Here is a 12,975-nt window from a genome sequence, read left to right on the forward strand (position 1 = left end):
GACGCTCCGGATGCTCTGGCAGAAGTTGGGGCTCCCCCCTTGCTCCTCCCATGCGCTGTGGGGCTGGAGGCAGCTCTGACCCCTCCCAGGGAGGGAGCTGGGCAGAGGCAGCCGAGTGTTTGCAGCACAGCCTGATCAGGGACCTGCTCCTGCCCATCCCCATCCCCGCCGCTCCTGCAGCCGGGACCTCTCCGGGCGGCTCCGCTGACCCCCGTGGGCACTGTCCTGTCCAGCTGTCCCCACCAAAGGACGGAGATGGTGGCCACCTGCCTGCACCTGGCTGGATTTGTCTGCAGCTTTGTAGGGTGGATCGGGGTGGTTGTGGCCACGGCCACCAACGACTGGGTGGTGACTTGCGGCTACACCATTACCACCTGCAGGAAAATGGACGAGCTGGGATCCAAGGGGCTGTGGGCAGACTGTGTCATGGCAACAGGTCTCTATCACTGCAAGCCCCTCGTGGACATCCTCATACTGCCGGGTGAGTGTGTCCCATCCTCCCCTTCCCACCCGAGTGAGGGCTGAAGCCTTGCCCAGAGCAGCGCAGGTGCTGCTGCTGCAGGAGGTGATGGTGAAGCTCCTTCAGCTTCATCAGCACAGGAGATGGTCCATTGAATGCACTAAAGAAGTTGAATGATTCTTAACGTGAAGCTCTTAACGTGATTCTCATTGATTTACACCTGGTTTTAATCACACCCAGGTCTCATGTTTTCTGTGGCTGCTAAAATCCAGTTAATGTTTAATCATCGCTCTTAGTAAAATCTCACTGCTCCTTTCACCTCTTGTCTCTGGATTGCACTGCAAGACGTACAGAGCACCCCGAGGTGTAATAGAGCATTTCAAGGGGATGGTGAACTATTACAAATGTTAAGGTTTGATTCCTTAAAGTGATTTGGAGCATAATGAATCTTTCAGCATCTATTATTAATGCTGCTATGGCTTTTAATCTTTCAGAAGATCATCATTAGTGTTGGTGGTCTTGTGCTTCCCACAGATTCTGAGGCAAGACAGGACTTTTACACAGCAAACTGATGTAACTACATTTAAGTTGACATTTTTTAATGGTATAGTAACTTTCATCTAGTTTACTGAAAGGCAAAAATTAAGCAAGGTGTTTAGTCAGCATTAATACATCTTTTGGACTAATTAAACCTGCCAAAGTCTTGTGAGGTCTGTTCCCTGTAAGTTTAGTTTGTGAGCTTGCCAGTTTCAACCACTGTTCACTCTGTAGCACTTCATTCTGCTGTGTTTTAGACTGCAACTCCTCTTCCATGTCAAAGGTGCCCCTCTCAAAGCTGACAGGGCAGAAATGACCATTCATTGTCATTTTCTTTCATGTTTCCTTATTTACTGGTTTACATTGTCATGAAGATAATTTTGCAAGAGGTTAAAAAGATAATTCCTGAATTTCTCTCTGTTACAGAGCTTGGTCTGTGGCACACAGCCCTCAGCAATGTTGAGTCTCTTATTCTCCCTTTCTCTGTGTGAGCTTACTTTTATTTTACTAAGTTTGCCTGCTGCTGTTAAATCTGATTCAGCAGAGAAGACAGAGGAAGGTTTTGCCCCAAAGGAACATCAGAGAATGCAACTTAATAAATAAGTGAATGGGTCTTGCAGTAGCAGAGAGCAAAGCTTCCCTCAAGCAGAAGCAAATCACAAACCAAGATGTTTCTGCATGTAGCCTGTTTGATACCAACAGCTTGGCATGGGAGGGAAATTTACCCTGGTGTGCCCAATAGCTGAAATATATTTAGAGCCTTTCTTTGTCTGAGTCAAGTCTTTAAAATGAATTGTTTTTATTCTCATTTACTTGGAATGGGTTGCACAGAATCCACACAGGCTACAGCCATCTCCTTTGCTTAGGGTCTGCTTTTATGCCCTGAACTCCTAAGGTAACAATTTTTTTAAGTTTCCTCTTGAAAAAATCAAGCAAATATTCAATACACGCAGTGTCAGCATTTCCAGAAACAGTAAAATCCTCATTCCTGGTGTTGTACCTGTGTGTCAGCGGGGTGTGCTCAAGGCCCCTCTTTGCTGGTGTTGGTTGAAGCATCTTGAAATTCCATGCCTGCATCCGACAGCTTCTTTTTGTTAATAAGAAGGGACAGAGAGCCAGCACACTCACTGTGCTGAGACTGTCCTGAAAACTGGGGGAAGTCACTAGGCACTGGGGCAAATCTGACATTTGTCCTTTTCCTTTTGCATGCTAATAATGACCTGGTATAATTTACTTATATGTAATTTTTATATAGTATATATACATTACATATAAAATATCTATTATAAAATTTAGATATACATTTAATATATATTTTTTAATCATATCTTGTGATACATAGACCCTCCCAGAGTGGCAGAAATATCATGCTCCTGCCCAGCACCCCCACAGCCCCTGGTCCCTGTTGTTTCCTGTTGCCTTGTGCACAGGGACAGGTAAGAGAGGAATGGGAGCTGAGGAAGTGCCGGGGGATCCTGTGATGTCCATAGGGATCCAGAGGAATAATCTGGCCCTTGGTCACAGCAGCTCCAGCAGCTCTGCAAAATCTTCTCCCTAAGGAAGGGCCATGCCAGTACTCAGCTCAAGCCATGGATCTCCTCTGAGACCCCAGAGCCAGGCTGAGCTCCTGGGGTGCAGTGCTGAGGTGTGGGTGTGGGTGATAAGTGTCCCTCCTCCTCCTCCTCCTCCTCCCAGGTCAACAGTGCTCATTGCCTCGGGGCAGCTGCTGGCAGCATCCCATGGACCTGCAGTGTCACCAGTGGGTCTACAACTATTCAGCCCTCTGAATGATGGGAGAATCTTTGAGGCTTTAAATTACTGGTATTTAATTTCGAAGATTTAAAAATCTTGTTCTTTGATCAAGCTCTCACTATGAAAAGATACAGGGAGACTCCTTCCTAGAGAAAATTTTTCCTACTTTCCCTTCCCGTATTTTCCAGCTCCATGATTTCTAGTGTCTCTCTGGGAAGAGCTTGTGTTTTCCGGGCAGCGTTGTTTGTTTGTTGGGAAACCGTGAGCCTGCACATCCCGTATCCATGCACTCCCCACTGCACTGCAGCCTCTCTGCCCCATGCCTGGTGAAGATTGAATGTTTACACAGGGATGAACCCATTTCCCCTACTCCGTGCATGCCTCGGGCTCTAACCAAACAGGAGCTTTTCTCCAAAGTCTCCTTTTCTTGTGCCAAATAATAAAATCCTCCTCCCTTGCCTTGCCCACAGGGTACGTCCAAGCATGTCGAGCGCTGATGATCGCCGCCTCCGTGCTGGGCCTTCCCGCCATCTTCCTGCTGATAACGGTCCTGCCCTGCATCCGGATGGGCCACGAGCCCGGGGCAGCCAAGTACCGGCGCTCCCAGCTGGGAGGGATCCTCATCATCCTCCTGGGTAAGGCACCTGCCGCAGCTGGGGGGCTGCAGCCCGTCCCCCGCTCCCGGACGCTGCAGGCTGGCTGGCCGTGTTCTCCTGGAGGGTTTGTGCAGGCTGGGCCAGCCCTGGAGCTCTCCAGCATTGCTGCAGTCAATTTATACTTTTGTCCACTTTTGGGTGGACAAAAGGCACGGACAGGAGTGGGAGGACGAGGACAGGAGGCAGGGATGAAGCAGGGTTAGAGGGAGGGCTGTGAATCCCTCTGTCTTTGCCTTGTGGAGTTCTCAGGCACGGCTTGTCTTGGAAGGCCATCGCACATGGGCAGTGCCTGCAGGCATGGATCGCGCTGATTCACTGTGGAAGTGGTTTTTGGGAAAGGATCTAAACTTCCAAGCTACTTATAGGGAAGGCAGAGCCTCCAAGTTTTCCCTGGACATGCAGGCCAAGTAAGCTGAGGCATGTGGGAAGGGAAGCCCTTAATGAGTGGGGCTGGTCCTGTGGCAGCCACAAGGGAAGGACATGGAGGTGGCACAGACATGGGCAGAGGGATGGCACTGGCACGGGAAGAGGACTGGCATGTCCTCTGTGCCTCCCAACCCCCTCTAGCCAGCCTCGCCCTTGGCCTCCAAGCTCCCCTGGGAATTTCTTCCCGTCCTCGGTGCTTGTGGAGGAGATTGTTTTGAGCAGCACAGACTGTGGAGCTCATTGTCCCCCATGCAACACCTGCATGTTCTTGAGGCCTCGTCATCTCAGCAACAGCCTGTGGGGCCTTGTTGTCACCCGTCTGTGGCAGAGGAGGAGGGGAGAGGCAAAGTGACCTCTTTGTGTGGCTCTGCTGCTCGCTGGCAGCCAGCACTGACATCATGCCCGTCTTCTTCTTCTTTTTGTTCAAGTGGGCACTGAACATAGCTGCCCACTTGGAAGGGCTGTCCTCTGGATGCTACTTCCATGCAAGTCGTGCCTCCTCCATCACCTTGTGGTTAGCACAAGTCCATACAGCCCAAATCTGAGGGATTGAGTCCAAGGGGCCTGAGGAGTTTAAGAGCACAGCTGGAAGTCCTAACATCAGGTTTAAAGGGCCAGTCTAGGACATCCCAATCATGAACAGCTATGTTGGAATGTGATCTTCATCCCTGCCCTGGAACCTTGAGTCACGTATTTGGGCTTGGAGAAGTGAAAGAAAAGGTGGAGGTTTTCTCCCTGTGACTGAAAGTTTAGTGGTGGAGGAGTCTGCTCTGCCCTGCCCAGGATGGGGAGGCCCAGCAGAGCTGCACTTTACCACAAAAGCCACAAGATTTTGGTTCCACTCAAGGGGAGCTATGCTGCAGATCAGCCCTCCTTGCATGGCTGCAGGTGTGAAGGCAGGAGGACTGTCCCTAAAAATCCCAAAGGGCAAGAGGATGACAGGACCAGCTCACAGATGACAAATTGCAGTGACACTGTTGGGTACCACAGTATTAGAACAAGTGAAATCCTTTGTGCTGCAGTGTCCCACCAGGGTTTGGTGTCTGGTGTGCCACTATCCCACCCCAGTCATGCTGCAGTGGGACACCAGGGAGGAGAGCAGGTGTGAGGGGATGATGGAGAGCTGTGGTGCTGCACAAACCACGTTCCCCTCTGCCTCAGAACACGGCTTTCCAACTAGGTAGATCCTGTGAGGAAAGGAAGCCTGAGAGATCACATCTGTCACATTTGTGTCATTGAGACATTGGCAGACAAATGATCTTTGGGTCAGATTTGGACCACACCTTATTGATTTTCACCCCTGTGAGCTCTGAAGCACCTACAGGTGAATGATTTACTGGTGTTGCTGATGCCCTGAATGATCTGGGCTGGGATCAGCAGCCTGGTCACAATGTTTTAGTCACAGTTACAATAACGCTCTTTTTGTCAGATCAGAAATGAAGAATAAATAAGCTTTTTTTGCTCCTAGGTTGCTTTTTTTGAAAAAAGGAAAGAGGAGACCAACCCACATTTATATTTACAAAGCCCATTTTTTTTCCAGGCTCATCAGCAAGACAGTCCCTTTGGAAGAAGAATAATGTACAGAGTTTAGGACTTTGACATTATTTAAGCTGATTAATGGTCTGTTAGCTGCAAGATGAGGTGTCACCATTCCAGAGCATTTAACAAGCGTGAATCAGGCTCTGAAAGATACAACACTCAGTTAAAATCCATTATATTCTAGACGTAACATGCCCTGTACTGTTTTTATTCACCCTCCAGCCACTGAACTCTCACTCATGGTTTCCACAACCTCACAGGCTCCAGACTTTTCCTCTTAGGGGAGAGCAACATCCAGAGCTCTGGTTAAAAGAAAATGGCCCCCAAAACACTCCCTAATGCAGCAGAAATAGGGAGTGGGGTTGCAAACAGGGAAGCTGGCCCCAAAGAAAACTTTACTTGCTGCTCAGGGAAGGGATGGCAGTTTGTCACTGAAATTTGGTATAAGGGAAAACAGGGATTGAAACACAGCACGGAGCCAAAAAGAAAAGAAAATATATATAAAAAGCTGAAAAGTTGCCAGGAAAACAATGGGCTCAGATATTCCATTGATTTTTCTGTCCACTGATAATCACAGGCTGCTGGAGTGCAACCTGTGTGCACGCCCTGCTATTCTGCTGCTGATGTGTTTATGGCTTTGTTTGATCCTATCTGACCAAGAGAATTGATTTATGGCTGAAAACAACCGTCAGCAGAGGTTTGCTCTGAGCTGGTATGAAAACATTTTCACACTTTGGTGTTGGTGGAAAAACCCTGGCCCAGCCCATGTTGTTGATACTAATTTGGAGGACCCCTTGCTGGTAACCAAGGGGGCATTTTCCCAATGCAGGAGAAGGACTCAGACACTGGAAAATAGATTAAATATATGTTAGTGGGAATTGCTACTACAAAATAAGCCATTGGGTACTAAATAAAGGATGTTAATGAGTTTTCCTGAAGACTGCGTGAGGTTTACTTGTAAAACCATAGTTATTAAGATAAAAAGATTGCCTTAAATGCAGAAAAAAAATATGGTATCTATTTTATTCAACTAAATGCTTTGAAAGAGAAGTCCATGTGACTTTGAGTCAGCAATTTGGAATAGTTAAATTTAGATGTGAAAGAAAAGTATTCTTTCTTCTGCAAAAAGCCTTTAACTTACTGTTAAGGAATTTGGCAGGGACTCATTGTCCCTTGAGTAAGAACAATCCTGTTCCCTCTCTCCCAGCTCCCCAAAGCACCTTCTGTGCTTCTTGTCTCTGTGCACGTCCTTCTGACTCCAACACATCTCTAATGTTGAGTATTAAGGGTTTCAGCTCAGCAGACTGAGCTAGTGCAAATCCACAGTTAAAAAAGACTTGGAAACACTGGGAGCTGGGATGTATCCCTGTGGATTCACAGCAATCTGATGGAGAAAGGACATTCATGCCATGCAGTGCTGAGAGAGTTTTTTAGGTAGAGGCAGTGGCTTTTACAAGATTGCCTACTCCAGCTGCAAAAAGCAGGCAGGATTTCCACACATGTGCCCCAAAACAGGCTTGTTTTCCCAACTAAATTGGTTGCTCTAATAGAAAATATTCCTTCTCTTTGCAGACCTTCTTTTATTTTTCTGCTAGACTATATTGGCTACAGCAGCTCTACTGTCTGAAGATTTCTTGTTTAGAGAGAGGCAAAGGATGTCCTGACATTAGCACAAGAGAAGGGATAACAACTTCTATGTACACTTCTTTTCCACGGAGGCAGCCATTTTAGAACTTGAAACTTGCCCTAAAACTCCTTTTCCAATCTCTTTGGAAAAGGTTTCTTGTCAAATCTCTTTGGTTTCTTGTCAAATCACCTTTTTTTCTCAGCCTTTCCCTGTGGTAAAACCAGAATAAAATTCAAGCCCACAGAGAGACATTGCAATTGCTGACTGTCCTTTTCCCATCCCCTCGGAGGATTTACAGCCCAACCTAATCTATGCAGGGCCATGAAGCCCAGTCCTGTTCCAGGGCATTCCTCTTGCTCAGCAGCAGGGTCACTGGTGACTGACGGCAGCTGGCGGCCTCCGAGGACAGAGAGGTCGAGTGAACCCATGCAAAGTCCTTGGCTTGTGTTTCACAGCTTTCTGGCATTGGCAGCATTAAAATAAGGTGTTTTACATGTAGTGGTGCCACATGCACAAGAGAAGCCGTTGTGTGAGCATCCCTGAGAGCTCTTCTCACCCCAGTGCAAGTGTTTTCTTCGGTCCTGTCTTGTGGGGGAGGGTCTGGAGAGATAAGGCTCTTATAGTCTATAGACAAATATATATATATATATTTACTGCTGACAGAGAAAGAAAAGATGATTGTGTTTTTTTGGACAACAAAGCAGTTTTGTTCGCAGAACCCATTAGAATGCTTTGTGGATTCCCAACTGATACATTTTTGTTTTAAAGCGTTGGAGGTTCACGAGCTGTTTGCAGGACCACTCCACACACAGGAGAAATGCTCTTCTCCCCTCCCTGCCTTCTCCAAAATTCCTTCCAAAGCTGCGGGGCCCTTCCTTTGAGGAGGCCCAGAATTATTTCTGGCTTTATGAGCATCCTTCAAATGTTCTTCTCTTTTCCATAAGAAAATATTTTCTCTCACAATAACTGCAGCTTTGGGGATGGGTTTTTTGCTGTACCGGCCAGGAGCTACGGTTTGTTCTCTGCTTTAACTAAACAATTTTATTTTTACTCTCACCCCTTTCTTTTTCCCTCTTGCAACCTTAACTTTCTGACACTGCCTCCACTACCTTTTAACACGGTCGGTGGAAATCTGTAACGCTGCCACGGTCCTGTTATTGTTTTGCTCTGATTCTCTGATAGCCACAAGGATGGAGTCCTGCACAGCTTGTCCCGGAGGCAAGTAAATATTGACAGATTAATTCTTCTCAGATGTACAGGCCATCAAGAAGTATTGTTTTAGGACCTGCTCCTGGGAGGTGATTAACACCATCAACTCCCGTTGCCCTCGGTGCATGTGGGGACTCTGTGGGGACTGTCTCCCTCACATGTCACCTCACAGCACCACTGCAGCTGCCTTCTTTTTGTGCAAAATCCCCCTATGGAATATCAAGTAAAATGTGAAGCCTGCAGTCATTTTTTGACCCAGTGTAGTCCCTAGGTAGGATCCCGTTTTCTCTTCTGCAGACTCTTCAGGTCCCATTTTTATTCAATTCAGTAAATATCTGGAGAGCCTTGCTGGATTTGTCTCCAACGCTTGATAGGAATTTTCCACAGGGAAGTAGATTCTGTTTTCCAGAGCTGAAAGACATTTCCTTTTCCATGAAAAAACTCCAGCAATGCCTAACTGCTGCTTATTTTGTCCCTGCTCATTTTCTGCTTGTATTTCATAAACCCTACTCTGTGTTAGAGTGCTGGGAGATTTTGGTGAAGTTTATGTGACCACTCAGTAGAGCCTCTGCAGTGATGAGAAGGGACATGGGCTGAGGACACAGCATGTGAGTCCATGTAGAAATAGAGATTTAGACCACTTCACACTGGTCCACAGATTTTATTCTCTCACTGATCCATATGGTTTTCATGCCCTCTTCATATCTAATCTATTCCTAATTCTGCAGTTCTCCAGAACATCAGTTTCAGGGATGACTCTCATTTTTCCCTCTTGAAGATATTTTGAGGGAACAAATCTGTTTCCCTTCTAATAAATATATTGTGTTAGGCAGCTGTTGTTTTTCCTCCTTCTTGGTGCCTGAGAGATGGCTGTTCTCTCTCCATCTCTCACTCCTGAGGCTCCCATGTTGCCTCCAGCTTGGAGATCTCCTGGACCCAGCACTGATTCCACTTCTTCTGGGGTGGCACTGGAAGGGAGGAGGGATGGGTTTCCTCTCTGTCCGCAGATGCGTGTGACACTGCTGTCACTCCCTCCAGTTCAGATCCCTAACGCTGTCCCCCCGTCCCCAGCCATGTGCGGCGTCGTGGCGACCATCTGGTTCCCGGTGTGCGCCCACCGCGAGACCACCATCATGAGCTTCGGCTACTCGCTCTACACGGGCTGGATCGGCTCTGCCCTCTGCCTCTTCGGCGGCTGCGTCATCGTGTGCTGCTCGGGAGACGCGCAGACCTTCGGCGAGAACCGCTTCTACTACGGCTCGGGATCCAGCTCGCCCACCCACGCCAAGAGCGCTCACGTGTAGACGCCCCGGGGGCGCCCCACGGCTGCCGTCCGATGCTTTGGCTGGTGGGTTCGTGCGCCCTGGGTTTGCTTCTGCTGACACGCGCGGCTGTCAGGCTCCCAGGGAGAGATTTAGAAAAGCAGCACAAATGTCTGGTAGTTTGAAGCATTATTCTCCCCATCTCTTCCCCCCCCCGCCCCTTTCTCTAGAAAGACAGCTCCAGCCAGCCCTACCTCTTGGTCCTCACCGTTTTGTCCCGACCACCTGCCCCGTCTTCTTGCAGCCAGGATGGTCTGGGGTTGTGGTGTGGGGTTTAGGGATTTTAGTTTATCTTCTAGCTCCCCTGATTATAGGAGAGTTTAAAGCAATAAAACAAAAATGAGAGAGACACTTTCCCATTGTTAGGAGGACTCTGACAGCTTCTCCCCCATCCTCACTGTTTGATTTCTCCCACTCAAGGTCACGGGTCTGGCACGGCTGGGGAGAGAGGATAGGGAGAAAGGCTGTCCTCTCCCACCGGGCAAATGTTTCTCTTTTGGAACAAGAGGAGGGGATTTTTCTGCCTTTCTCTGTAAATACTTTTGTATGAGTCTGATCTTTTTAGTAACAGTGTTTCCCCTACCCCCACAGTCATCAGTATGAAGGAAACCGAACCCAAAGGACCTAATGACATGGTAGATAACAGTGCCTTTTTAAATAGTTATAAATGACTTTGGGGGCTCTAATCCCTGCCCTCTGGTTCAGTTTATTTTTCTTTCTTTTCTTTTGTACAGATCAGTTACTAAAAAATGTATTTTTACATTTTTTTTAAACTCCTTTCTTTCTTCCTCTAAGTTTGTGTTCTGTCTTGCCTCGTTAAAGCAGCACATCTTAACAAGCAGTATAATGTACCTGTTACAATACAATTCTGGTGAGTACTGATGATGCCTTTGTACTTTCAGTGAAATACTGTACAATAAATAACAGAGTACCTGCAACCCCTGGCTACTTTTCTTTTCCTTCCTTCCTGTGTGTTTCCATAGCCAGTTTTTCCATGACAGGGATTCCCAATGATTTTGAAGATTTTCTTTTTTTATAGCAGTTCAGGATGAAAAACTGCTCTGCTGTGGCATTAAATGAAGAATATTTTAAATATGAGTAATCTTCCTGCATGGGACTGTCCGTTATCTTATCCTTTCAATGTTCCCAGTAGCAGCTTGTACCAGTTGTGCCCACTAGTGGGTTTCTTTATATTGGGAAGAATTAGAAAGCCCCTGAAGTGGTGGAGATGACCCCAGGCACCATGAAGGTGAGACCTCATGTTGCTGAAAGTGCTCTCAACTGAAGTAGGAATCTGATCTGGGGTCATTGCTCTGATCAAAACTGTGTAAGATCAAGATCTAGCTCTGCCCTTACCAGAGGCTGTAGCAATTTAATTACACTGATACAAAATCCCATCTGTTCCCAGAGATGTTAACTCAGTTCAAACAACTTGTGTAAGCCAAGAGAAGGAAAAGAGGAATAGCTGCTGCTCAGACATGGGCAAGAGGAGAGCCCCAGTGGAGAGGCAGCAGGAGGAGGAGAAGTTTTTTGGGATGATGACTAATGGGAAAACAAGGCTGTAAGTCAAGCTCGTGCATTCCGGACTGTCCTTGGTCTGCTTCACCTGGAGAAACCAAACTGAGTGACACAGCCACAGGCAAGGGTGCTGCAGCTCCCACCTCCCCCCCTCCACGTGGGAAGCTGGAGCATTTAAAAGGAGCCAGAGAGAGGCTGGCTGCGCTCCACGAGGAGCCTCTGCCTGCCTGGCCCAGGGATGGGCAGCAGCCCGACCATCTGCCTGTCACACCGAGCAGCCTTGAACGCGGCTCTGTTGTGCGAGCTGTGCAGCGCTGTGCAATGTCCCCAGGGCGGTGGCAGGACACTTGTGCCCATGACATCACAGGCAGGGCACAGGCCGTTGTTGTACAGCCCGAGGACGCTGTCAGTGCTGCCATTGATGGGCGGGTGCCCCGGGCGGAGGGGGGCACAGACGTGCCAGCTTGTGCAGGCTGCCCGGGGATTGTGGATTGTGCCCGCGGGTTTACCCTCTTAACCCCGGGACCGACTGCGGCGTGCGACACCTCGGAGCACAAATCCGATGGAATGCTGCCGGCAAACAGCCCTGGAGCAAACTGGGAGGCAAAAGCACAGGAACACCTGTGTCGGATGGCCCGGGAGGGTTTTGGTGCTGCGGGAGGTGCGTGACCTGATTGGGAACGAGCCCTGCCAGGCAGCGCTTAGGGGATTTTTTTTCTGCCCACCCCGTTAGGATGCAGCCGGCCCCTTCCAGTCTCATCCATTCCACGATCCTCATGCACCTGGTGCTGGGGACCCTTGGCAGGGAGAGGTGCTGGGGCTCTGTGTGCTCTGCCCACAGACACAGGTTACCAGCATCCGACCCCAAATCCAACTCTTAAAAGGCCCTGGGAGTGCTGCTCAGAGGAAGGAAGAAGTTTTATTTCAGGGAAGAGAATTAAAAACCAAACAAAGCAAAGCAACCCCGCAGCAGCTGCAGGGAAAATGCACATCTGCAACCGTGGGGTGTGAGGAGATGGGGCCAAGAATGTGAGTGCTGGCACCACACAGGGGAAGGGATCTGAGGAAGCACAAAGAACATTAAACTCTTCTAGTTTTTAAAGGATCAAAGCTGAAACACCTGCTTTGTGCCTGCCCAAAACACTCTGTTTCCATGTGGGGCTCTCTTGGTCTGGATTAGCCACAGCACTGTTGACTCATGAAGGATTTTAGTGCTCATTTGCTGACCCAAAGCCTCAAAATAGGATCAAATATAATTCTCCTGAATCAAAAAACTGCTCCACACCATTCCTAACACCAAGTGTGGAGTGGTGGCTGTGAGCCATGGTGGTCACCCCAGTGTGGAGGTCCCTGATGCCCAGCAGAGCTCTCCCCAACTCCACCAGGATCAGCTGGAGCTCTTCATCCCATCCCCACGAAGGGGAGAGCACCTGGCAGGCTCCCCACTCCCCAGTTAAGCAGGAAGGGCCCTTTGGGGCCACACTGGTGGCTCTGAGCACCCCAAAGGGGACAGGCAGCTGTGTCTGCCTCCCCACAGCCCCGCTGCCCACGCAGGGAGGGGACAGTGCTGTGACACCCCAGCTCCCCCAAGGAAAGGTGAGTGCCAGCAGCTGGGAAGACATCGGTGCACCCCAGGCCTTTGCACTGCAATTGTCAACCTGTGGTCATTAGCTTTAGGTTTTTCCTTTTTTTTTTTTTTTTTTTATTGTGTAAACAGATAACCATTTTCTCTCACAACACTACAAGTAAACAACAAAGTCAGCCCGCTGAAATGGATCTTCTAAAATGGAATTTTTGAATCACTTAAAGTAAGATTTTGTTAATTTCTAGCTTCAATTTAGCACTGAAAAAATATCAGAACTTCAGGTACTGATTGGCTTAACAAAATTTGCATGGGAATTTTTTTTTATTATTACTTTTTGGTTTAGT

General features: G+C 48.3%; 1 protein-coding gene and 2 long non-coding RNA genes across 3 annotated transcripts; 2 read left to right on the top strand and 1 right to left on the bottom strand.

Moving 5' to 3' along the window:
• The first annotated feature begins 76 nt into the window (after positions 1–76).
• On the top strand, positions 77–10,466 carry CLDN11 (claudin 11). The gene is made up of 3 exons (XM_053952371.1): positions 77–481; positions 3,220–3,384; positions 9,278–10,466. Exons 1-3 carry the CDS (start codon positions 256–258, stop codon positions 9,508–9,510), a joined length of 624 nt encoding a protein of 207 aa, XP_053808346.1. The 5' UTR covers positions 77–255; the 3' UTR covers positions 9,511–10,466.
• Positions 10,283–11,326, bottom strand: LOC128793247 (uncharacterized). Its single transcript, XR_008432705.1, has 2 exons — positions 10,885–11,326; positions 10,283–10,592 (listed from the first exon to the last, which is right to left on the bottom strand). It is a non-coding gene; the product is annotated as an uncharacterized LOC128793247 (long non-coding RNA).
• A 137-nt stretch (positions 11,327–11,463) lies between these two features.
• On the top strand, positions 11,464–12,783 carry LOC128793058 (uncharacterized). Its single transcript, XR_008432650.1, has 2 exons — positions 11,464–11,707; positions 11,931–12,783. It is a non-coding gene; the product is annotated as an uncharacterized LOC128793058 (long non-coding RNA).
• The last annotated feature ends 192 nt before the right edge of the window (positions 12,784–12,975 follow it).

Source organism: Vidua chalybeata, chromosome 10 (assembly GCF_026979565.1).
Source record: "Vidua chalybeata isolate OUT-0048 chromosome 10, bVidCha1 merged haplotype, whole genome shotgun sequence".
Lineage (NCBI taxonomy): Eukaryota > Metazoa > Chordata > Aves > Passeriformes > Viduidae > Vidua > Vidua chalybeata.

What these genes read in the sequence shown, in the direction of transcription:
- CLDN11 (XM_053952371.1), top strand. Translation starts at nt 256, where the DNA reads ATGGTGGCCACCTGCCTGCACCTGGCTGGATTTGTCTGCAGCTTTGTA. An exon ending in GGACATCCTCATACTGCCGG is followed by an intron (nt 482 to 3,219) that starts GTGAGTGTGTCC and finishes CCTTGCCCACAG; the next exon opens with GGTACGTCCAAGCATGTCGA. An exon ending in GATCCTCATCATCCTCCTGG is followed by an intron (nt 3,385 to 9,277) that starts GTAAGGCACCTG and finishes CCCCGTCCCCAG; the next exon opens with CCATGTGCGGCGTCGTGGCG.